Source organism: Ursus americanus, chromosome 26, assembly GCF_024610735.1.
Source record: "Ursus americanus isolate L20-20 chromosome 26, mUrsAme1.1.p, whole genome shotgun sequence".
In the NCBI taxonomy this organism is placed as follows: Eukaryota; Metazoa; Chordata; class Mammalia; order Carnivora; family Ursidae; genus Ursus; species Ursus americanus.
In genome coordinates, this window is record NC_142152.1 from 44,663,345 (window position 1) to 44,686,303 (window position 22,959).

The 22,959-nt window shown below is 64.7% G+C and overlaps 1 protein-coding gene across 2 annotated transcripts; it reads right to left on the minus strand.

Annotated features, from left to right (window-relative positions):
- Window positions 1-1,554: 1,554 nt before the first annotated feature.
- On the minus strand, window positions 1,555-22,959 carry AKT1 (AKT serine/threonine kinase 1). 2 transcript variants are annotated; one of them, XM_087856300.1, is made up of 14 exons: window positions 22,711-22,959; window positions 19,950-20,088; window positions 10,247-10,375; window positions 7,621-7,732; window positions 7,331-7,478; window positions 7,056-7,187; window positions 6,918-6,983; window positions 5,566-5,634; window positions 5,280-5,405; window positions 5,076-5,204; window positions 4,779-4,993; window positions 4,270-4,357; window positions 2,659-2,761; window positions 1,555-2,424 (listed from the first exon to the last, which is right to left on the minus strand). In XM_087856300.1, exons 2-14 carry the CDS (start codon window positions 19,993-19,995, stop codon window positions 2,345-2,347), a joined length of 1,443 nt encoding a protein of 480 aa, XP_087712426.1. In that variant the 5' UTR covers window positions 19,996-20,088; window positions 22,711-22,959; the 3' UTR covers window positions 1,555-2,344. The 2 variants fall into 2 exon arrangements, with proteins under 2 accessions (XP_087712426.1, XP_087712425.1); XM_087856299.1 differs by lacking the exons at window positions 19,950-20,088; window positions 22,711-22,959 and adding an exon at window positions 14,291-14,827.

A 22,959-nucleotide genomic window follows, 5' to 3' on the forward strand; every position in this document is an offset into this window, starting at 1 on the left:
TCCACCCCGTTCCTCCAGAGGCCGCCGGGTGCTGGTAAGAGCAGGTGTGAGCCAGGAGAGGGTGGTCCGCCAGGATAGGTTGGCCTCCCAGGAGTTTTCTGTCCGAGGTGCCTATCTGCTTTGCGCACCCCACTGCCCCCACCTAGGTCAGGGCGTTCACTCATTCCTCAGCTCCCCCCACCTGAGATGGTGGTGTGTTGTGTCCATGCCCTTGATCTTGACCCCTCTCCTGGGACTAAAAGCATCTCGTCACCTGTGGGAAGGGATGGGCCCGCCTGACACTGACTCCAGGCTCTGGGCCCCTCCCCGGTTTCCACACCACACCTGCCACTTGAGCCACCGTTTGCTCAAAGTTTGAGGATAACGGAAGGGTATCACTGTATTTTCTATGGTGGACTTTTTTTTCTTGTCTGTGTTAAGGTATACATAAAATTCAACGATCGTAACCATTTTAAAGGGTACGGTTCAGTGGCAGTAAATACGTTCACCATCCACCGTCTCTGCAACTCTTCATCTTGCAACCCCGACTCCCCAGTCCACAGTACCGCCATCTACTTTCTCTCCCCGTGCATCCCACTCCTCAGGGCCCTCATGGGAGTGGAATCCTAGTGACTGGCCTGTTCCACTCAGCATCACGTCCTCAAGGTCCATCTGTGTCGTAGCAGAGCCAGAAGGCCCTTTCTGAAGGCTGGGTGATAGTCCTGTGAATGGGTGGGCCTCGTTTTGCTCATCCGTTCACCCACTGTGGACACTCGGGTTTCATCCGCAGTGTGGCCACTGAATCGTGCCGCAGTGAACACAGGTGACGGGATCTCTGCTTTCAGGCCTTCGGGTGCAGACCCAGACGTGGACTTGCTGGGCTATGTGGTTATCGTGTGTGATTTCTTGAGGAACCGCCATACTGTTCGCCCTCAGCGGCTGCTCCGTTCTGTGTTCGCACCGACAGCGCACAGGGTTCTGATTTGATGCCCCTTTTAACACGTGACAGCTGGACGTCTCTTACCTCCAAACACTTTAGTGGGTAGTGTTTGGTGTGTGTGTCTACGTGGTTCCAAAAAAGCTGTGTCCTCTTGTGACCGGGGGCTGCTCCAGATGTGCCCCCACCCCAGCCTCCAGGCCCATGCCCCAGCACCCATAAACGTCCGGCACCCTGGCCACACCTGCAGGAGTGAGTCCACGGGGGAGATGAGGAAGCCAAGGCTCCCAGACTTCCTCCACCGTGGCTTGCTGGGCAGGGGGCTCCTGCGCGCCGAGCAAGCGGCCACCAGCATCCACCAGGGGGCGCCGGCAGCGCGTCCCGCTGGGCGGCTGGGTCTCCGCTGCCTGCGCCCCTCCCCGCCGCAGTCCCAGACTCTGTGTGACCTCCCCCAGGGCTCCTGGGCTGTGAGGGGGTGACCTGGCTGGGCGTGTGGACAGCCTGGGCATCCCCCCGCTCCCTGAGCCCTGCCAGGGATGGCCGTCCTCCCTCGGGCAGGCCAATCAGGGCTCCCCCGCCACACACACCGACCAGCCCACATGCTCTTCACCTGCCACCCACCAAAACAAGCCACCGAGTTGAAAAGCAGTGTTTATTGAATTTGGAGGGAAAGTCTCATAATAGTAAAAATAGTAAAGTTGGATGTAAAAAGCGCCCTGGTGCAGCATGGCGTCTGGGTGCCCTGAAGGCCCCTCTGGAGGGCGCTGGGCGCATGGCGGGCCAGTGAAGCTGCTCCAAAGGACGAGTGCTACCTGGGGACACCATCGAAGTGAGACGGCCCGAAGGGACAAAAGGGTGGGAGGGAGGGGCTTTCTTGTCACTATGATTAAAAAACCCCAAAATGCATGTGAACAGCATAATACACAGCAACGGATTGCAACCTCCTTCCTCTGCCTCTCGGGCAAGCCCGGCCTGGCCTGCCCCAGGGAGGGGACCAGGCCAGCGTGCCATAACCAGGTTGCTGCTGGTGCCCCCAGGCTGGGCAGAGACAGCTGGCGGGAGGGACGGAGGGGCCACAGGCAGGGCGCACCCGGACCCCCAATTGCACGTGGCTGCATAAGGTCCTCAACCTTTTCCTATGTGAACCTAATCGTTCTGACGGCCAAGGCCATGTCTGGAGACCTAGATGAAATAAATTAAAAAAGCCTGCAGGCCACCTTTCCTTTGGCCCGGCTGACAGGGAGGGTGACCCCTTCACGGTGGGCCGCCTGGCCACGGCACGAAAGGTCTTCCCGTCCCAGCCCAGAGGAGCGGCATGGCTCCTCCCAAACACATCCGGAAAGAAAGACGGAACACAAATCGTCCTGCGGGGCGTCCTCCCCGTCCCCCGAAGCCGCCGTCAGGAGCGGCGCGGCCCGCTGGCCTTCCTCAGGCTGTGCCGCTGGCCGAGTAGGAGAACTGCGGGAAGTGGGGCCTCCGCTCGCTGTCCTCACCCTCCATGTTGTCACCTGCAGCCGGGTGGGTGGGACATTTGCTCAGACCCCAGCACTGGGAGCGGCTACTGTGCATCCAGAGAAGCTGAGGCAGGCCCCACGGCTTACCTCCCAGACCCTCTCACTGCCAGGGCCAAACGGCGCCCTCCCGCCCCCACCATCACCACCCTCCCACAAGGGAGCACTGCAGGCTTCTGGAGAGAAAGGAAGAAGCAGGCTTGGGGGTGGGCAGGGAGGTGGCCCCCTCACCTTGGTCGGGTGGCGTGATGGTGATCATCTGAGCCGTGAACTCCTCATCAAAATACCTGGTGTCTGTCTCTGATGTGACCTGGGGCTTGAAGGGTGGACTGAGCTGTAGGGGACAAAGGGGGGAGGGAGGCAGGTGACAGGCTGCACTCTGCATGGCCCCTAGGACCTGAGGCCTCCCCCCAAAGGAAATGCCTCCCGTCTCCAGGCTACATGGAGGCCATGGAACAGGGCTCCAGCAGGGAGACACACAAGGGAGGGTGGTGGCCTGGAGCCCTGCAGACGTGCCCCTCCCCCAGGGCAGACCGGGCCATGCTCACAGTGGCCCCCACAGCTGACCAGCTCTGCAGGGCCCTAGGGCCCCAGGCAGAAGGAGACAAGTCCATTCCCTTTTCTAGCCTACTTCACTTTCTTTCTGGTTCTCTTATGAACTAGGAAGGAGATGAAGAGGGATGCCACGGGACAGGATGGATAGGGTGGGCTCCCAGCCCCTTCCTCAGGTGCCACTCAGCCCAGCTGCCAGGGGCTTCCACTTTGATAATTTATGATAAAGGGACAGTCCCATCCCCACCAGGGCCAGCGAGTAGTAGTCCCATGCAGTGGCTTGGCGGGGGGAGGAGAGGACACAAGTAGCAGCCAGATAGTGCTGGAGTACGAGGTGAACTTGACAGGCTCCAAACCCACACAGGGCTCCCAGGGCCCTCCCTGCCCAACTTCCCACCAGAAGAGGAGACCAGGCCTTCTTCTCTGCAGAACAGGGAAGGGACAAGTCCTGAGCGCAAGGCCTGGCTGGCCTCATTTGCGGTGCAAGGACAAGAGCGCAGCCAGCGGAGTCAGGCTGCAGATGCGAGGCCTATAGTGTAGGGGACGGGCCCATGGAGGGAGGGCCCTACAGGCAAGCACTGCCCCTATCTACTCCAGGGCTGCCCCTCATGAGCTAGGAAGGTCTCTGGTCAAGGCTGGGCAGCAGCTGGGCTCTCGGCGGGCAGGGAAGTGGACAGGAGCTGGGCAGAGCGGGGGTTCCCCATCTTGCAGGCAGGACAGAGGCCCAGCCAGCAGCGTGTGGCTGGCAATGGGCATGCACGGGGAGGGCAGGATGGAAACCAGGTGGAAGTCTGTTCGGTGACAGGGTGCCCTGCACACCTTGGTACAGCCTTCCTGAGCCTGCTGGGCCACCCCACCAGTCTGGACCTGGCACTCCCACATCCCTCCAAGGGCAAAGGGCAGAGGGATGTATGCAGGCCTCACTCCTGGGAGGGCCTCCCTCCTGCACCAGACAAGCAGGTGCTGTGCCCCGGGCCTGCATAGCCCTGTGCGCTCCGACAGCAGGCCTGGGCTCTCCCTGCAGCAGGAGGCACTGAGGTCTGAGGGAGGGAGTGGGAGAGCGGGACTAGTGCCCCCACTGCACTGCCAGGCTTCAGCAGGCAGTGTCGGGCACACGGTGCCCTGTCTGGGGAGTCCATGCCTACGTAGCTCCTCCCGAGGCTTGGACGGAGGGAGGTCCGTGCACAGAGCTCAGGAGGAGATCCTGCAGTGCAGACCCTGTGAGCCTGGGGAAGGGCCGCGGGGAGAGGGCAGGGACAGTGATGGGTGTGGACGGGTGAGTGTACACACCTTCTTCTCATACACGTCCTGCCACACGATGCTAGCGAAGAAGCGGTGCTGCATGATCTCCTTGGCGTCGTCTGAGCCCCCTCCGAGCCTGCGGGAACATGGCAGGTGCTGCCACCAGCCCGGCTCAGGCCCCGGGCCCCCACCGGGCGCTCCTCCCGCTGGGGGTCTCCACGCAGTGGGGGGCAGTGCGGGGGGAGCACAGTGCGAGGGTGACCGCACGGTCCTGGGGCGCTGTGGGTGGTGCAGCCCCTCTGGGGGGCTGAGGACAGCACCGTGCCAAGGGCCATGCCCCGGCTCCTGCAGGACACTGGGGAAGACAGATGCTGCCGGCATGGAAGGGGTCTCACACCTTCCAAGCAAGTGAGAGAGGCTGCAAGGCTGGGGTCAAGATGCCCGTCTGGCCTCAGCCAGCCCTGGCAGAGGACGTCATACATCAGCCATCGCTGTGGCCTGGAAGCTGCATCACTGTCCCAAGGGGAAACTGGGGGATGGGGGCTTGTGTGGCTCACCTCTGCTTGGGGTCCTTCTTGAGCAGCCCCGAGAGCAGGGACTTGGCCTCAGGGCTGAGCGTGCGCGGGAAGCGGAGCTCCTCCATGAGGATGAGTTCGAAGAGCTTCTCGTGGTCCTGGTTGTAGAAGGGCAGCCGGCCACACAGCATCTCGTACATGACCACGCCCAGCCCCCACCAGTCCACCGCCCGGCCGTAGTCATTGTCCTCCAGCACCTGCGGGCACAGGGGCATGGGGTCACGGGCCGCCCGGGGCCATGGGGTCCCAGGACGCCCGGGGGATACAGTAGGGGCGCACCTCGGGGGCCAGGTACTCGGGCGTCCCGCAGAAGGTCTTCATGGTGGCCCCGTCCTTGATGCCCTCCTTGCACAGGCCAAAGTCCGTGATCTTGATGTGCCCGTCCTTATCCAGCATGAGGTTCTCCAGCTGTGGGGCGTGGCCTTCAGGTCAGCGCCAGCCTGCCCCACCACCCTGCAGCCCCTGCCGCTCCCACCCACCCACCTTGAGGTCGCGGTAAACCACGTTCTTCTCCGAGTGCAGGTAGTCCAAGGCAGACACGATCTCGGCACCGTAGAAGCGGGCCCGGTCCTCAGGGAACACGCGCTCCCGGGACAGGTGGAAGAAGAGCTGCGGGGCAGGGGTGTGAGGCAACGCGGGCCACAGGAAACTACCCCCCACCCCGTACCTGAGACCCTGCGGGCCGGGCACCACACAGCCCCTGCGCTGGGGAGCGGACACCCAAGGCTCAGGGAAGGCCAGCCCCACACGGGCCACACAGCCACCCTACCTCACCCCCGTTGGCGTACTCCATGACGAAGCAGAGGCGGTCGTGGGTCTGAAAGGAGTACTTCAGGGCCTACAAGGGAAGCAGAGCTGGTACCATGGGCCCTGGACCCAGCAGGAGCCCTGATGCCCACAGGCCATTCTTGAAGAATGTGCAACATGGGCTCTGTACCAAGTCTCAGGCCAGTTTGGACCACAGAAGCTGGCAGGTTCTGCTGACTTTGTGGAAGCTTTCCCTCCAGGCTCTGGGCCCCCAGGATGGGAGGCAGGGCAGCAGCTGGGAGAACCCTTGGCAAGGGGAGAACATGCCCAGGGCAGAGCTTCCCGGCCACCTTCCTACCTCACACCACAGGCAGCCTGGCTCTAAAAGGAAAGGCCCAATGACCGAGTCGTCCCCACAAGTGACTGATCCTGGAACTAACCTAGCAGCCAGGGATGAGCCCCGTTCATGGAAAACACGGGACAAGAGGCCAGCTACAGACCTCAGGCAGAGAGGACCGGCCACGCCACATGACCCCCTTCCCCGTGGAGAATCCCCAGGAGGGAGATGCCTTTGCCAGGGCAGAGGGTCAGGGGCTGGCATGCGCAGACCCCGGCGTCGCTGTGGTGTGTGACAGCGGTGCTGTGGCCATGGGAGTGCAATGAGGGGGAGGGAAGGACACACAGCCTGGACACGAGGAAGAGGGGCAAGCTGATGCAAATGAGATAAAACCACCATAATGAATGAGTCTGGGCAAAAAAAAAAAAAAAAAGAGACCTTTTAAAAATGTCGGTCACTTCTCATAAGAAACTATTTTAAGGAATAGACACTTTAGAGAAGGACAGGCCTTCTCTGCTCTGCCCCTGCTTTGACCCGGGCAGTCTCCTAGGATGAGGACACCATGCTGAGCAGAAGATAACAGGGCCCGGGGGGGGGGGTCCCCAGGGAGAGCCCGGGTGGGGGGTGGCAGCCTGTCCACTCCACGCGGACCAGCTCTTACCACACCTCCCAGGAGCCGGCTGAGCCCGGGATGCTCACGAAGGCTAACGGTTTTCCATACACCCCTCCTGGGCTGAGTATCCCCCAGGACAGGGACCCTGCACACTCGTGCCTCAAAGGGGAAGCAGCCGGAAGGTGGTGTGCAGAAGTGTTGGCATGGGGGCTTGGGGGACTCCCAGGGCCTCAGGCAGAGCAGAGAAACACTCAGGGCACCCACCCTGAGTGCACCAGGGGAAGTAAACAAGCCCTCACCCCCTCCCAACATCAGGCGCCTCCACCCCCGGCCCTCCTCGGAGGTGTGCCCACCCTCAGCTGAACTCTGAAGCCCACCAGCCCTGGTCCGTGGGAGACGGGCTCGCGGGGCCTCCAGGGCTCACCGTCAGGAAGGGATGCCTCGAGTTCTGCAGAACACGGTTCTCCGTGAGCGTGTGGGCAACCTCGTCCTAGAAGACAGGGCCAGGTGAGCTGCCTGCCTCCCCGCTTGCCCCCAGCCAGGCCCCGGCCCTGTGCCCTACCTTGGCCACAATGACCTCCTTCTTCAGGATCTTCATGGCGTAGTAGCGGCCCGTGGCCTTCTCCTTCACCAGAATCACCTTCCCAAACGTGCCCTTGCCCAGCAGCTTCAAGTACTCAAACTCGTTCATGGTCTGCAGGGCAGCGGGCCGGCACCTGGGGTCAGGGGGACCCCAGCGCCCCCCGGAATCCCGCCTCCCTGCCTCACTTCCCACACAGGGCTCCCCGTGGCCACACTGGGACCAACAGGCCCCTCCAAGCTGGGGGAGGGCCTCACCACACGGTGCTTGGGCTTGGCCAGGGACACCTCCATCTCCTCGGCGCCGGAGTTGTCGCTCGGTGAGCCCGACCGGAAGTCCATCATCTCTTCCTCCTGCCTCTTGAGCCCGTCGGCCACCGTCTGGATGGCAGTTGTCCACTCCTCCCTGCAGGGCCAGCAGGTCAGGCCCCGTGACGCGGGCCTGGGCACTGGGGACACCAAGCCTAGCTCCCCACAGGGTGGTGTGCCCTCCACCAGGGAGCAGAGGGCCCTGGCACCCCGCCCGTCCCCACGTCTCCATCCCGTACCGCTCCTCGGGTGTCTCCACGTGGAAGGTGCGCTCGATCACCGTGGTCCACTGCAGGCAGCGGATGATGAAGGTGTTGGGCCGGGGCCGCTCCGTCTTCATCAGCTGACATTCTGGGGGCAGGGCAGGCAGGTGAGTGCACACACCCCCACCCACATGGCCCACCTGCCCCCACCCCCAGGACCCCACCACTGGGTCACGGGAGGCCCTCTCCCGTATCCACTCCAAGCCTTGGCTCCCCTCCCTGTAAAATGGGGCTGGACCCCTATTCCAGCCTAGACACCGAGCTCTGGAGCAGTGAGGTGCCCCCGTGGGGACGGCTGAGGCTGGGTCAGCTCAGCCGCCTGCCATCATCTTTGGTCCTTCAGTCTCTGAGCCCAGGCTGCAGGCCAGGCCACAGCTCGACTGGCCAGACGGTGAGGCATATGGGTGCCCAACGGAGGGGCCGGCAGGAGGGAAAGCAGCTGGCCCCTGAGCGGGAACCTCCTGCCATCTTCCCGGCACTGACTGCCGGCCCCCTGCCCCCTCAAGGCAGGGCCAATCCCAGGGTAAAGGCTGGTGGTGACTCAGCCTTCAGAGACGCCAACTGTCCTGGCAGGGGGCTGGAGGACATGACCCACCCTGGAGGCTGCTCGGGCTGTACCCACCCCACACTGATGGCACCCCTCCCCCAGAGGCTGGGGGTTCCAGATGCATAGCAGGAACATGCATACACACACCAGGGGCACGCACACGCCAGGAATGCATGCACACTGGGAGCACGGGCAGACCTGGAATGCGTGCACACTGGGAGCACGGGCAGACCTGGAATGCGTGCACACCGGGAGCACTCACACCGGGAGCACAAACACACACCTAGGGCACGCACACACCTATAGCACACTCACACCGGGAGCATGCACACAACAGGCGCACTCACACACACCTGGAATGCGTGCACACACCAGGAGCCCAGGGACTGTGGGGATGCACCAGGCCCCAGAGGGGTGAGGCAGTCGGGGGTGCTGCTGAGAAATTCTAGGCCAATACTGGCCCAGCCTGTGAGAGCGGAGAGGGGGCCCAGGGCCAGTACAAGGGTTTCCAACATTCCAGTGTCTGAGCCCTAACTGGGCTCAGCAGGGTGTAAGGCAGTGGTCCATCAGGGCTGGAAGCCAGGAGGGGGTTTGGGGCCAGCCTTATGGGGAGGGTGGCCTGTGTCAACAGGGGGTGGGGGACAGAAAACCCTGTGGCTGGTCTTCTCCGTCCTGCACACCCACCTCCTACTCGCTCATCAGAGACCAGGTTTTCCCAGGACCTAGGTGCCTGGCACCCATCTCAGACCCTGACTTCTTGTCCCCTGACCCGGAATCCATCCCCAAGGAAAGGCCCCTGGCCGCAGAGGCCCCAGCCCAGCTACCTCCCTGTCCCATGGCTCTGTGCCTTGGCTGGAGCTCAGCTGGCCTATGGCCTGGTTTCAAGGACCCAGCCCCTCCCCCCCTGCTCAGGCAGCCCTCTGGAGCCTGTGAACCTCTGCAGAGCCCCCTCATCCCCTCTGCACTGTGCCTATACAGAACATTCCTAAGGGTCCCCACGCCCCTGCCAACAAGGTGGCACCCACCCCAGCCAAGCCTCCTTCCGGAACCCTGAAGCCCCACCCAGCCCCAGCCAAGGAGGCACCAGGGGGAGCCCACATGGCCACCAGGCTACAGGGGACGATGGTGCCTGCCTACTTGGTCTTCCTTCACCCTGGGATCTCTACTCAAACAGCTGCCTTATGGAAGCTTGAGGCTGGGGGGCAAGGAGGGAATCAGAACTCGTTGGACCCAGGTCACGGTGAAGCCTCCCTGGGAGACCCCCAGGCTGGAACCTCCCTGACAGAAGCCCTCAGGCCAGGGTATACTGGCCATGCCCCTTGCCCCTGCAGCACAGTGCCGGGTATATTGGGAGGGTGGGCAGGACAGCCAAGGTCCAGGAGCGCCCCCAGCCCCGTCAGTCCACGCTACCTCCTCCTGAGACCCTGGACCGGAACCTGCCCCAGGTGATGCGGAGAGCCAGAGGACCCCAGGCTCCCAGGCTGAACAGCAGGGAAAGCAGAGCGAGCCAGAGAGTGGAGATGTGTGCAGGAGCCCAGACCCCCACAGCAGGCACCGCGCTCTGTACCTGAGGGTATCCCGAGAGGGACCCAGGAGGCCTGTCCACTCATGAGCCCCTCCCTCACCCTCCTGCCCCCACCAGGCCTGTGTCCTGGGCAGCCCCAGTGCAGAGTCAGGTTCCAGAGCAGCTAGACCAGAAACAGAGACCAGGCTGGAAGGCCTGCCTGGCTCAGCATCCTCCCCCCTGCCCCCTGGCAGCCCAGCTCCATGGCCAGGTCTCCCTAGCCCCAGGGTTGCCAGCCTTGGGACTCAGCACCAAAAGCTCCCACCAGCCAGAACCAGCCACTCACCAGTTCTCACGGTTACTCAGAGCCAGCCCTGCCCCACCTTGTCCCTGGCTGCTGCTGGCCCCAAACATGGAGGCCTGGGGGATGTCAGCATGGGGGCTGCCAGGCACAGAGGACTTCTGGCACCCTGCCCACCTGTCCAGCCAGGGCTGGCCCCCTGCGCCCAGCAGTACCCGGCTGCAGCCCCAGCGTGACCACAGGCACTTACGAGCCACAGAGAAGTTGTTGAGAGGGGACTCTCGCTGCTCGACATCCTGGGGCCGCTCCTTGTAGCCGATGAAGGTGCCGTCATTCTTGAGGAGGAAGTAGCGGGGCCGCCAGGTTTTGATGTACTCCCCTGCGGACATATGGGCAGTGAGGGGCCACGGCCACTGGACCTGCTTCCACCTCCTCACAGAAACTCTGTCCCTGCGGCAGGCTGGAAGCTCGCTGCACCCGAGCAGACAGGACACGCTAACCCTGGGACCCTGTCCCCTGCCCCTCACTCCCAGCATGGCTGGGAGGCCACCCACCAGGGTATCAGGGCTGAGCTCTCCCCACCCACCTGGGGCCAGCCAGTTACTACAGTGACCGTGGCCAGTGGACTGTCCACCACAGCTGGCCCACAGCCTGCAGGCTGGAGCCTGGTGTGCGGCACTGAGAGGATAGTGAGTGAGACTGAGGGCCCAACCCCCCAGGTTGGGCACTGGGACAGCCTCTCACTGTCCATGTGACAGCACTCCCTGTCCAGGGCCCCACGGTGAAGCCAGACCCAGGAGGTGTCTGTGAGGTCCTCGGGTTACGACCTACCACCCTTGACCCCTGCAGCCCACGATGGGTTACCCAGGTACACGGCGGGGAAGTTTTCCCCAAAGTTTTGCCACATCAGCCATAAACAAGCGTTCACACTTAAGCAGAGCAGATGTCCTCTGCGATATCCGAGCGACTGTCATTTTTCATACTGACACCCAGAAAAAAATGTTTCATTTACATTTTGCCGAGCAAGGAGTTTGAACAACAACGGAGAACTTACTAATTAGACAACTGCTTTATCACAGGGGCCACTGGGCAGCAGGTCGGGGGGTGAGGGGTGGGGCTGGGGTCCGCAAGCTCTGGGCCCCACCTTTCCCTCCCAGCTAAGCCCCAGGGGAGGGGGAGGAGCAAAGGTCCCACCCATCCAGGACTGGGCACCTCCACTGTGCTCCCCGCCCCTCCCTGCCCAGCCCCTCCCCACCCACCAAGGACCTCTGGGTGTGGCCATAGAGCCAGCCCTCCCTCTGCTCCACTCCTGTCCACCGGCCGGTGGGGGGCTTGCCAGGCTGCAGGCGGATGGGGGGGTCACCTCCAGGTCCAACACTGGCGGCACAGGGAGGACCTGAGCGATGGCCAGTGACCTGCCCTGTGCCCCAACAGCATTTAGCAGGATCTCCGCCCAGTTCCGCCGAGCCGCCTCAGCCCATGAAGACGGTGGGCTGGGAAGGCTGCGGTCAGGCCTCGTGTGGACACTGCTCGTGCCCCTGGTGGCTGGGAGTCCCCCACAGATACCCCTTCCCCGCCAGTGCAGCGGGTGGGCGCAAGCAGAGTAGGCTCCGGGGGCTGCGCGTAGCCCACCACCCGTGCCGTCCCGGGCCGCTCGCTCCCACCCGCCTGCGCGCCAGTCTGGAGCTGTCGGCCCCTGATGGAGTGCCTCCCATCCCGCCAGCTGCCGCTCCCCAGGATGCTAACTGAGCGGGGAGACTGATGAGCGCCTCGCCCGCGCAGCCCCGAAAATCCATCTTGATTCACCAACTGCCACCAGCCCCCACCGCGCCCGGCACGGCCCCCCAGCACTGTGCCCTGTGCCTGCAGTCGGCACGTGTGCAGCTGCTCACCAGCACCCACACGCCAGAGCGGACCTCAGTTTCCCCAATGGGTCCCTGATCCCAGAAACAGGGGTGCCAGTGCTGCTAAGTACCCAGGACTCACCCCGGCCACTTGGCCCTGCACCTGTGGTCTAGTAGCCTTCACCCCCTACCCCACTCCAGGGCTAGGAAGGTTCTGGAACCCAGAACGGGGGGGGGGGGGGCAAGGGAGCAACACTGACAGAGAAGAAGCAGAGGGGCAGGCACCTGACCTGGCTGAGCCCCGGACAAGGTCTGACTCTGCTGGGCCCTCCACCAGCCCCCAGCCCCAGGGCACTGAACAGGGCCATAGTCGGTCCCCAGCTGCCCGCCGCCTGTGCCCCACATGGCTGAGCCCAAAAGCCACACAACACCCAGGTGGGATGGAGGGCCAGGGAAGGCGGCCTCACTCAGCCCCCCACCTGGGCAGCCCGGCACACAGACCCCCTGAGGAGTGGGGAGGCCGGGGCCAAAGCTATGAGACACACACAGCCCTTCTGCCTGGCGGGTGCAGCTTGGCGGTCACCTGGGCACCGAGGCAGTGCCAGATGCATCCTGGGCCATGGCCTGCCTCTGAATGAGTCCAGCCCAGACAGATGGGGGCCCCAGAGCCCTGCTCCCTCCCAGGGCTTGGGGTGGCATAGGATGGACCGCGTGGGGCATGCACAGGACTGGGGCCGTGGGCGCTGGGTGGGGACACACATTAGCCGGTGCTGCTGGCGGGAACTCCGGAGCCTTCACTCTGGGCAGGTGACAAACAGGGGGGCCCGAGTCTGCCCTTTAGGACATGACAGCCTAAATGGGGGTCCCCACCACACCTGTGGGGACAAATGCCTGCTCACAGCTAGGGTGATCTGGCAGCCACGCGGGGGGCAGCAGGACGTGGTCTGTACCCAGGCCTCAGGCATGGCTTTGATCCCTGCCACTCACAGCCAAAGCCCAGGACCCCCGAGCGGCTCTCCGCCCGCCCCACCCCACCCCACCCCGTGCAAACACTGCAGACCAAGGCCCACACGGGGTCTCAGCACAAGGCCAGCACCAGCCTCGGAGTCCCCTACACGCAGCTCAGCAGCCCAGCCAGGAGGACCCCGTACCTGCCGCCACCAGACAGGAGCCACGGCGAAACCGGGGGCAGGCACCCCTACCCAGAGGGTCTGTCCCTGGGTGGAGAGCATCTCCTTCCCCACTCAGGGTTCTCTCAGAAGCCCAGCCCTGGGCTAGGGTCACGGAGGGACCCATACTGCCCCCCGCAGCACCACACCCGCCCCTCGGAGACCATGTCCTGCCCAGCCGCCAGAGAAGGGGACTCGTGTACCCACAGTAAGGGCTCCAGCTGGGGTGGAGGTGGGGGCATGCAGGCTTAGCCAGGCTCCTATTCTGCCCAGACCAGAGCTCCCCTACGTCCTCTTGCCTCTCTAAGGGCCCCTCAGCTCCCAGCACTGGCCCCCTCGATGTTCCCATGTGTCCTCCACCAGGAGGGTCCTTCTAACATCTCTGCTCATCTTGGGAGCCAGCTCATGCCCAGGAAGAGGCTGGGGGACCCCAGAGGAAGGGGGGTTCCTTATAAGGAACCCTGGCCTTCCACAGCCCACATCACCCTGACAGGGCCACGGGGCGAGGGCCTGGGGACAAGACAGGCAGAGGCTGAGGGCTTGCCCCCGCCATGGCTCCCGGGCATGTGTCCTGAGCCACGCTATGGTCAGGGCACCCCACGGGACCTGGGGGCTGAGACCCATGCTGTGGGCAAGCCGGGGGTCCCACCACAGTCCCAGGCCTGACGCTCCAGAGCCCTCCACGTTGCCAGGTGTCAGCACACGGCACACCACACCTGGGTCCCAGCTCGCTCAGCCACCGCGCCCCAAGCTCCGTGCACATTCCCTCCGAGTTCCCAGTTCCCAGGGAAACTGCTAGATAAACACTTTGCCACAGCAGTGGTGGCGGTGGCAGGCGGCTGGCAGGGTGCCAGGCGGCGCCGAGCTGTTTCTCCACAGCAAAGCAAGCCCCAGCAGGCCCGGGGAGCGGGAGCCAGCTGACAGCGGCGACCGTGCGGTCCCCTGCCGCCAACACATCCATCGCGGGCCGACAGCTGCCGGGCGCCCATTTACCTTCTCCAGCACAGTGAGCAAACAGCCCTGCTGACGGCAGCCCATCCATCGCCGCCCACCAGGAAGGGGGCAGGCAGTGGGCGGGCAGCAGGCACGGGTCATCTGGGGGGGCCCAGCCTGCCAGGCCTCTGCCTGTGCACAAGTCCAGGTCCCGTGTCCCCAACCCCCTAGCAGGATACTGGGCCACAGACTGAGGTCCAAAGCCCTGAAGCCCCAGAAACCGGGAGGGGGGGTCTCACAACCCCACTCGGACAGGGCCCTGGGCCTGTGGGGCTGAATTATACCAACCTGCTCCTCGAGACGGAGCCTCTCCGAGGGCAGCAGTCACGGGGTCCTCCTGGAGGCAGGGCTCGGACGGCAGGTGTGGCTGGGAGGAGGCATCCGCTCCGTGCCCAGCAGAGGGGTGACATGTGGAGGAGGACATACGCTCCCCTACCATGGCCCTCGAGCCTGGCTGGACCTTCCCCCGGCCACCACCCTGCCCTGCCCTCCCAGAAGGACCCCCTGGCAGGCAGAGAGGACAAGGCCCATTATGCCCACCAGGTCCCTGGGGAAACTGAGGCCCAAGTAGGGACTCTCAAGGTCGCAGATGACGAGCAGAGATGCCGGTCCTGCTGCCCAGACCTTCACAGGTCTTTGGCTCTGCTATCCAGCAGGCAGGCCCCCAAAGTCACGGCCCAATGCACACAGGAAGACTCAGGAGCACAGGGAAGGCACTGGGGGCCGCTCCTCGCCTTCCTCCTGCCTCAGGACAGTGCCTCCCACCAACCGCCACGTCCAAACCCACTCTGCCTGCAGATCATCTCTGCCTAGACGTCCCACCCGGCCGCCGGCCTTGCCGCGCACCCCACCTCCTCCTCGGGCACCGCCGTCTGCACGCAGGAGAGGCCACCCGGAGTCCCAGCCTGGCTGCCACACATCCACGTCCCCTGGGATGTGCCCACGTGGCTTGGTCCCCATGGCCCGTGCCCACACCCGCTGTCTCACTGCTAGCCTCCTGCCCCTCACCCACACCACTGCTCAGCCAGAGCCCCCTCGGGCAAGGCCACAGCCCCACTGCCCTGGTGCCCTCCGCTATGCCCCTGCCCACTCTCCCTGCACCAGCCTGGGCCTGTGCGCCCACCCCCCATCCCCCACCTAATCCCAGTCTTCCTCAACAAGCCAGTTACTGGGTCACCTGCCAGCTCCAACTGATACACACCTGGCCTCACCACAGTGGGGTTCGGGGAGGCTGTATTTCAAAGACCTGGGTGTGGGGTGTGGTGGGGGGCTCAGGGCAGCCACAGCCACGCCTCTGCCTCAACGAGCATCCCAGGGAGCTGGCAGGTCGAGCGGGCAGCCCCCAGGCCCATCAGTCCACCAGCTGCCCCCATATCCGATGGCCCCTCGGGGTACAGGCCTGGGGAGAGGGGGCTGCAGTCCTGGGACCCACCTGGAGATCTGCGAACCGAAATCCAGAGTGCAGAGATCCCACCTCAGAGCACCCAGGGTTGGCAGAAGCAGCACAGAGGAACCCGTCCCCAACCAGGCCATTGATTCTCACGTTCCCGAAACAGGGTCTACTATTTCTTACGGTTACAGACACACACCTGAATGCGGGGAGAAGGAAAGTGAGGGCTGGGCCCGGCAGGGGATGTGCAGCTCCCAGGAGCTGGCCTGTGGCTCGCCCTACCTGGCCCACCCCAGCCTGGAATCCCGGGGACCTCTGCCAGCCTGTGCAGAGCCAGATCTGGGCTGGGGGGCCTGGCCGTGCGGCCACTGGGCAGGGGCTGGGCGTGGCAAGTGGACAGGAACGGCAGGCATCAGCCACTGCGGGGTGGCCCCGGCGAGCGGGCACAGAGCCACAGCCACGGGCTCCAGTTACGGGAGGGCCCGCTGGCCCTGAGCCCGGCTGGGTGTGCCTGGGCAGAAGGGACGCCAGTGGCAGCCGGCCCAGCTCCTACCCCGCGCCGCCCCACAGCACTTCTAGGAACCGGGCCTGGTGCAACTCAGGCTGGCCTCTCCTGAGAGCTGCCGGCAGGTGGGGGTCTGGGCACGGTGCTCCGGCCCCCTTGTTCCGGGCCTCAGGGTCCCTTCTGCATCAAGTGCACTGCTCTGTCCAGGGCCAGCTGGTGGGAGCGAGGCCCCTCCCCACCCGCCTTCATGGAGGCCGGCCCACCGCAGGGCAGCCCTGCCCAGAAAGCATGCCACAGCCACCTGCTGGGGCCACCAGCTCGGGCCAAGGGACCCAGGGTTGGCGGGTGGTGACCCCTCACCCCCTGAGCGCGTCACCCCAGCTTCCTCTTCTGTTGTTTGTTCTGCACGGAGAACCCAACATGCTCACAAAACAGGAAACAGCCCCCCGCGGTGGCGGCCACGGTCACGGCCACACACCCGGGCCAGCAGGCCCTGGAGCATACCTTCCAGTCCCAGGCCTGGCTGCCCTTGCACCGAGCTGCCCCCCGGCCCTCACAGACACGCAGCATGGCACGAGCTACCAGGGGGCTGCCGGGACCAAAGCCACAGCCACCTCAGCGTGACCTGGATGGGTGCTGGGGCCACCCCTCCCCTGACAGTCAGGGAAACTGAGGCACACGGGAGGCCCAGGGCAGCCCTGACCTTACAGCCTGGGGCACAGGGTCGGAGGAGCTGACGTCCACCGTAGGTGGTCCCACTGAGGCCACGCCCTGGCGAGGCCACTGCAGCACCTGCACCCCCACCCCCACCCCAGGGCAGACGAACAACGCTGCAGGGTCTCCGCGGCAACCCCAGGGCCGCTGGTGCTCAGAAGCGCGTCAAACACGCCCCGCAGGCCTGTCCCCTGGAATCTGCTCAGCAAAGCGGCCGCCTCCCCCCAGGGGACCCAGGCTGCCTCCACATGGGGACCACAGGGCCAGGGATGGAGTAGGAGGAACCACCGTGTCCCCACCTCAGAGCCACAGGAGGGACACAGGCAATGCCACGGCCACGGCAGGAAACAGGACCTCGCCACCACTGAGGGAGGGGCGGTGGGAGAAAGCAGAGCCCTGGAGCCCACCCCCCGCCAAGATGCCAGGGCAGCTTGGCCTGGAACCACAGGGGGACCCATGCAAGGAAAGGCACCAGGCCCACGGAGCTCCAGGAACTCAGGGCCAGCGCTGCCCCTCTGCTGGGGGAGGATGGACGCTGAGGTGCACACGTGCCCGCAGACCGCGCTGGTGATGCGCTTCCATGCAGGTTCCAGGAGCAGAACAGCCCCACTCCCACAGGCCAGCTGCCCAGAGGGGCCCGGCCGCCGCGCCGCATTCCGGTGAGGACAGCTGAGTGCGCGCCTCTGCTGGTCCCTCCTGGCCGACAACCAGCCTGAGCGGGCACAGGGGTGCCTGCCCGAGGCCCCCCCACCCAGGCTCAGAGCCCCTCTCTCAGCCTCCACCCAGCTCCTCACCGCCTTCCTCCCCCCTCCTGGTCCACCTGGTCCACCCGATCCAGCCGGCCTGTCCGTGGGTCAGGGACCCCCAGGAAAACCCCCACAAGCCTGGCTGGGCAGACGGTGCGCATATGGTCATGTGCTCCAAGAGCAGGGCCAGCGGGCAGGGACGCCCCGGCCCGCTGCACAGACCCAGCCCATGGCCTGAGCACAGAGCAGTCTGGGGACAAAACCGGACGCCACAGGCTGAGCTCAGCTAGACCTACATCCTGGAGAACGCTTGTTTTTTTTTTTAACTTGTCAACCTTTAAGAATCAGGAGAATGCACAGAAGGGACCAAACCTTTGAAAATGCAAATCTTTGAGCAATGCTGAGCCCACCGGCCACCAGCACTGCTCGCTGCTTGGGGCGTCTGCTCATCGCTCGGGACACGTGGGTCAAAACACCCAGGTCTGCTCGGGAAGCCCACCCGCCTCTGGGGACCCCCGTCTGCCCTGTCTGCCCCGCCTGCCTCCCAGCGACCCTGAGCCCTGAACAGCTTCAGCTTGCCCTCCTGGGGACCAGCTCCCCACTGGACACACTGGGACATGAGGCCCAGAGGCTTGCCTGGCCCCCAGAACAGGTCAGTGCAGGGCTGGAACTCACCACCCACGCTGGACCCCCTCTGCCCACGGCAGCTGCTCTGGCCCAGAGCATGAAGCATCACGACACCCAGGAAACAGCCCAAAGGTGACTCTCCACAGATGGATGCCCACCTCCCCAAGGGGAGCAGAGGACAGGCAGCGAGGCCTGGAGGCTGCTGAGGCTGACCGTACCCTGACTTAGGGCCCCCGATAAACCACAAGCCGAACGTCACCAGGCCACCCCCGCCGCCATTCCCATCATGTACGCAGGGAAACCAGGGCCCAAAGAGCTCAAGGGAATGAGGGATTGGGAGCTGTAGGGGCTTGAAGCAGAGGGTCAAGGATGCGGTGACAGAGACTGGCAATGACGAAGCAGCTAAGTCAGATTCAAACTCAGCTCTCTGGATGCCCCACTGGGCCTGATACCCTAACCCCCCAGACCCTTCAGAAGGCACATGCCCTGAGTGGCAACCTGGAATTCACCCAGGTATCAGAAAGGCACCCCTGCCCCAGCCTGGCTGGCCAGTAGACGTCCCAGTAACTGGGTCAGGGGCCTTAGGCAGCCCTGAGGCCCAAGCAGCTCCTGCATCAGCCCTTAATCTAACAGTCAGTCAACAAACGTTTGCCAAGGATGAAGGGGTACTCGTCTCAGGTAGGGGGCTGTGGATGCGTGCTGCTGCCAGGCACAGAGGAAAGGCACGGGGGCAGGTGAAGGGGGAGGGGACATCAAAGCGGGCTGTAAGGTGAGGCAGACAGGGCTGGACCCAGCAAAGGGGCTCCAAGCAGGAAGCAGGACTCCTGGGGAAGCAAGGAGGAGGTGAGCAGTAGGGGAGGGGATCTAGAAGGCAGGTGGGTGCGGGGGTGCTTAGGAGAAGCTATGCAGATGGGCTCCCCACGGACCACAAGGCCCTGGAGCCTCCTCACCTCTGTCTCAAGTCCTGGAGCACCGTCCTCCCTACAGCTGCTGAAGGAAGCTCTAGAAACACACAGCTGACCCCATCCTTGACCCTCTGCTTCAAGCCCCCTACAGCTCCCAATCCCTCATTCCTGCCACTTCTCACCTTCCACTGCAGCTCCTGCGGCTTCCCAGCTTTCTCTGCTGGGGAGCTCCTATGCATCCTACAAAACCCAGTCTCCTGACACCCGCTTTTGCCCCACCTCCCTGTCTGTTCCCTTCGCAGGGGAGGTTCCCCCTCCCAACAGCCTATGGGGCCCTGGGGTGAGGATGGGGCACCCTCCAGCCATTTGCTGCGGGGCATGCATGAGGCGCGGTGAACTAGCTAGCTGGGGTCATCAGAGCTTCGGGAAGGAACAGGTCTGGAGGAAGAGGAAGTGGGGGGGTAGCTAATCCCCGCCCTGAGGCAGGAGGGAGTCACTTGCCAGGGGCACCTGGACTGAGGCCTGTCCATCCTCCACTACCCATTCCTGAGCAACAGAGGGCCGTGGGGCAGGGGCTGTGGGCAAGGCCACAAAGCCAGGGGACAAGGCCACGGCTCCAGCCCCGCCAGGACCCACCAAGCCCCTCCCTGGGCGCAGGGCCCTGTGAGTGCGGACAGGGGAGGCTGGGCTGGCACGGAGCTCAGGCAGCTCACTGCTCCAGCACAAACACGCCCCAAGCTGGGCCCCGGGGTGGTGCAGGGCCCCCCCACCCCACAGCCCAGGCCTGAGGCAGGCACCAGGCCAGGCCAAGCAACTCTGCCCTGCCCTCAGGAGCCCTCGGGCAGTGCCCCGGGCCGCCAGCGAGCCGGGCCTTGGATGGGCCCCAGTGTCCTCGCTGCCTTCCAGGAAAGCAGGGAGGGAGGCGGCAGTGGCTCTCCCGCCCAAGGGCCCCAGCCAGGCAGCCGCTATGCCAGCCAGCCCACGGGCCCCACACCACCTAAGGGGAAGCCTGCAGGCCATCTCCGGACCCCGGCACCGCCCCGCCCCCGAGGGCACTGACCTCTCTTGTGCAGCCAGCCCTCCTTCACGATGGCCACGTCGTTCATGGTGCCCAGTTCCAGCAGGCCGGGGCAGCCCCAGCGCCGCTCACAGTCCCCTCTCGGCGGGCTCTCCCCGAGCCCAGCCGGCGTAGCCAGCCTCTGGAAGGATTGAAGGGAAGGGGATGAGGTGGTGTCCAGCTTGGGGCCGCCCCCCAACCCCGCAGTGATCCCGGGAAGCCATCCGCACTGAGGGTCCCATTCGGGGTCCCCCTTCCCACATGGCCTGCCCTGCTCACAGCCCTCAGAGCCACCGCCACCCCCCACTTGCTTCCACCATGGCATCTGAAAGTTCACGTGACTCCAACTATTCTCTGGGGCCAGGCCTCCCCTCCACCTGGGCCGCAGTCCCCCTGCCACCCCTCTCTGACCCCCCGGCCCTCAGCATGGGATGCCCCCTGCGCCTACATCTTTGTACAGATCACCCCCATCCCCAAAAGGCCCTCCTGGCATATTCCAGCCTCCCCAACCTGCCAACCCAGCAGAGGCCACCTCCTCCAGGCAGCCCCTCTGACTGCTTGGCCTCCCCAAGCCCCTAGTGAGGGTGCCCCTGTTCTCCCTGCCCGTGCTGTTCCCCCACCCCCATGCACTGGAGTTCTCGGAGCAGGGCCCAGGGTTCCTGGGCCAGACTAGGAAAGAAGAGAAATTCAAACATGAACCAAGTACGGCCAGACCAGGCAGCTGGCACAAATGAGAGCCCAGAGCCCTCCGGGGTGACATAAAAAACCTCCCCCCAAGAAACCCCAAGCCCCTCCTAAACCACAGCACCCCTGCTGGTCTGAATCTGGTTCATTCATTGGGCCAACACGGAGCAGGCATCTCTGGTTTTGCCAGGCTCGGCCCTGGGGACAAAGAGAGGTTCAGACGGGTCCTGTCTGTAAGAAGCACCCAGTCCAGGGTGGTTACAGGCCCATAATTACAGCATTCAGGAGGCAACACATGGGGGTGCTCTGCACAAATGCAGAGGCGCTGGCTCGCAGCGGCCCACCAGCGGCCTTGTCTTGAACACACACTTCACCACTGAACCTGAATGGCCTCCCCATCGCGCCCTGCTGGATGAACTCCTAGGCATCCCTCAAAACCCAGTTCACACCTCACCCATTCTGGGCATTCTGGGAAAAAGCACTCTTCCTATGCACAGTCCTCTGCTAGCCCTGCACACAAGCACTCCTGCAGAAAGGCCAGGAGAGACCCCGTCCACGTGCCCCGGAATCCCAGGCCAGGAGGAACCCTGAGGAGCTCTGCAATGGATCCCAGCATGGGTCTTCCCTCCCAGTTGCCTAGACATTCTCAGGCAACGGCCTTACTGGCCTCCTGAGGCAGGGGTTGGGACCCAGAGAAGGTTGCTCTGCACGGGCGGTCCTAGGCTAAATTTAGAAGAGAAGGAGGACCCCACTGCCCGTGTGTACTGCCAGGCCAGGGAAGACGCACCCCGCTGCCCCAGGAGGAGAGGAGCCAATACGTTCAGAAGGCCACGGGGCAGCGACAGGCAGCAAGCAAGATCCAAGGAAGGAAGAGACCTCCAAGGACAGGGCTCTGAGCCCCCGCACAGCAGGCAGGGGCCCCTCTGGGGACACAAGTGGGCGTGGCCTGGAGGCAGAGGGCTGGACCCAAAGACCTCTGGATGTCCCCCGCCCCCACCCTGGCCTAAGCATGGCCTGCCACTGACAGAGTCAGACAGCTGTCGAGCCCCGTGTGTAAAAATATATCCGTGCACAGGAACAGGGTGGTAAGCATCTGCACAGAAATGAACACAGCAAGCCGCCGCTGGGCGCAGGGCTGAGGGGACAGAGGGTCCCCGTTTCCCACGGCTTCCGCACAGCAAGCTCCTTTACCATAAAGTGTTACTGCCATAATTATTTACAGAACTTACCAAAAAATGGCCTGTGCTCTTAGAGGCCCCCTCCCTCTGTGTCCAAACACTGATTCGTGAACTGTACCTTCAGCTGGGAGAGGGCAAGGACCCAGCCCAACCAATGCACCCCCACCCTTCACGAGGTCCAGGGGCTCAGAGCAGCCAGGGGTAGCCTGGAGCAAGGCTGCGGGGCCCTCTGGCTAAGGAGCACAGGCCCGTGCCTCCCACTCTGCCCACCCTGGCAATACGCAGGAACCAGTCCTGCCCCCGGACAAGTTCCCCAGTTGCCCCCATCCCCCAGCCTGGGGGGCAAGTCCCAGCCCCCTGCCAGTCCCCAGCCTCTGGGATGGGGTGGGCAGCACCTCCAGAGCCCACCCAGGTCAGGAAGCAGTTCCGGGGCCCAGGAGGGTTGCTGGTCCTTTGTGGGCTGGCCCGGGCACCTCGCCATCACGTACAACTTTTTGTCTGTGGGTAAGGGAGGTCTCCTTCCCAAGGCCCACCCACAAACTTGAACGAGGGCTGGGGCAAGCCTTTCCCAGGCGCCCCTGAGCACCTACTGTGCGCCGCGGCCGGCCAGCCCGCCTCGGCCCTCGCCCCCGCCCGCCCGACCAGCCGCTTCCCCAAGGTCATGAGGGAGGCCCGGGCCGCGGCCCGCAACCCCGCCGCCGCCGGCCCGGCCCGGCCCGGCCAGCGCCCTCCCCGCCCAGGCCGCGCTCGGCCACTTCCTGCTCCGCTCCTCCACCCCGGCTGCGCGCGGCCCGCGCCCCGGCCCCGCCGGCCGGGAACAAAGCACCGGGCCGCGGGAGGAAATCCGGGCCCCGGCGGCGGGCGGGTGCGCGGCGGGCGGCGGGCGGCGGGCGGGGACTCACCGGGCGCCGCGTCCGGGCCGAGCGCGGGCCTAGCCGGGCCGCGGCCTCCGGCGCCCGCCGCTCGGCATCCCCGCGCGCCCGCCGGGCGGGGCCGGGCTGGAGGCCGCGGCGGGCGGGCGCTGCTCGGGCGGGCCTCGCGCGCCGCCGGGCCCGGTGCTCGTGGCGGCCGCCGGCTCGCGTCCTCCGGCTGCGCTACTGCGCTGCTGCGCTGGGCCGGCCGCCCGCCCGCCGCGCTCGGTCCCGCCGCCG

What these genes read in the sequence shown, in the direction of transcription:
- AKT1 (XM_087856299.1), bottom strand. Translation starts at nt 14,441, where the DNA reads ATGGTAGGGGAGCGTATGTCCTCCTCCACATGTCACCCCTCTGCTGGG. An exon ending in CAACAACTTCTCTGTGGCTC is followed by an intron (nt 7,733 to 10,246) that starts GTAAGTGCCTGT and finishes CCCTGCCCCCAG; the next exon opens with AATGTCAGCTGATGAAGACG. An exon ending in CCGAGTACCTGGCCCCCGAG is followed by an intron (nt 4,994 to 5,075) that starts GTGCGCCCCTAC and finishes CTGTGCCCGCAG; the next exon opens with GTGCTGGAGGACAATGACTA.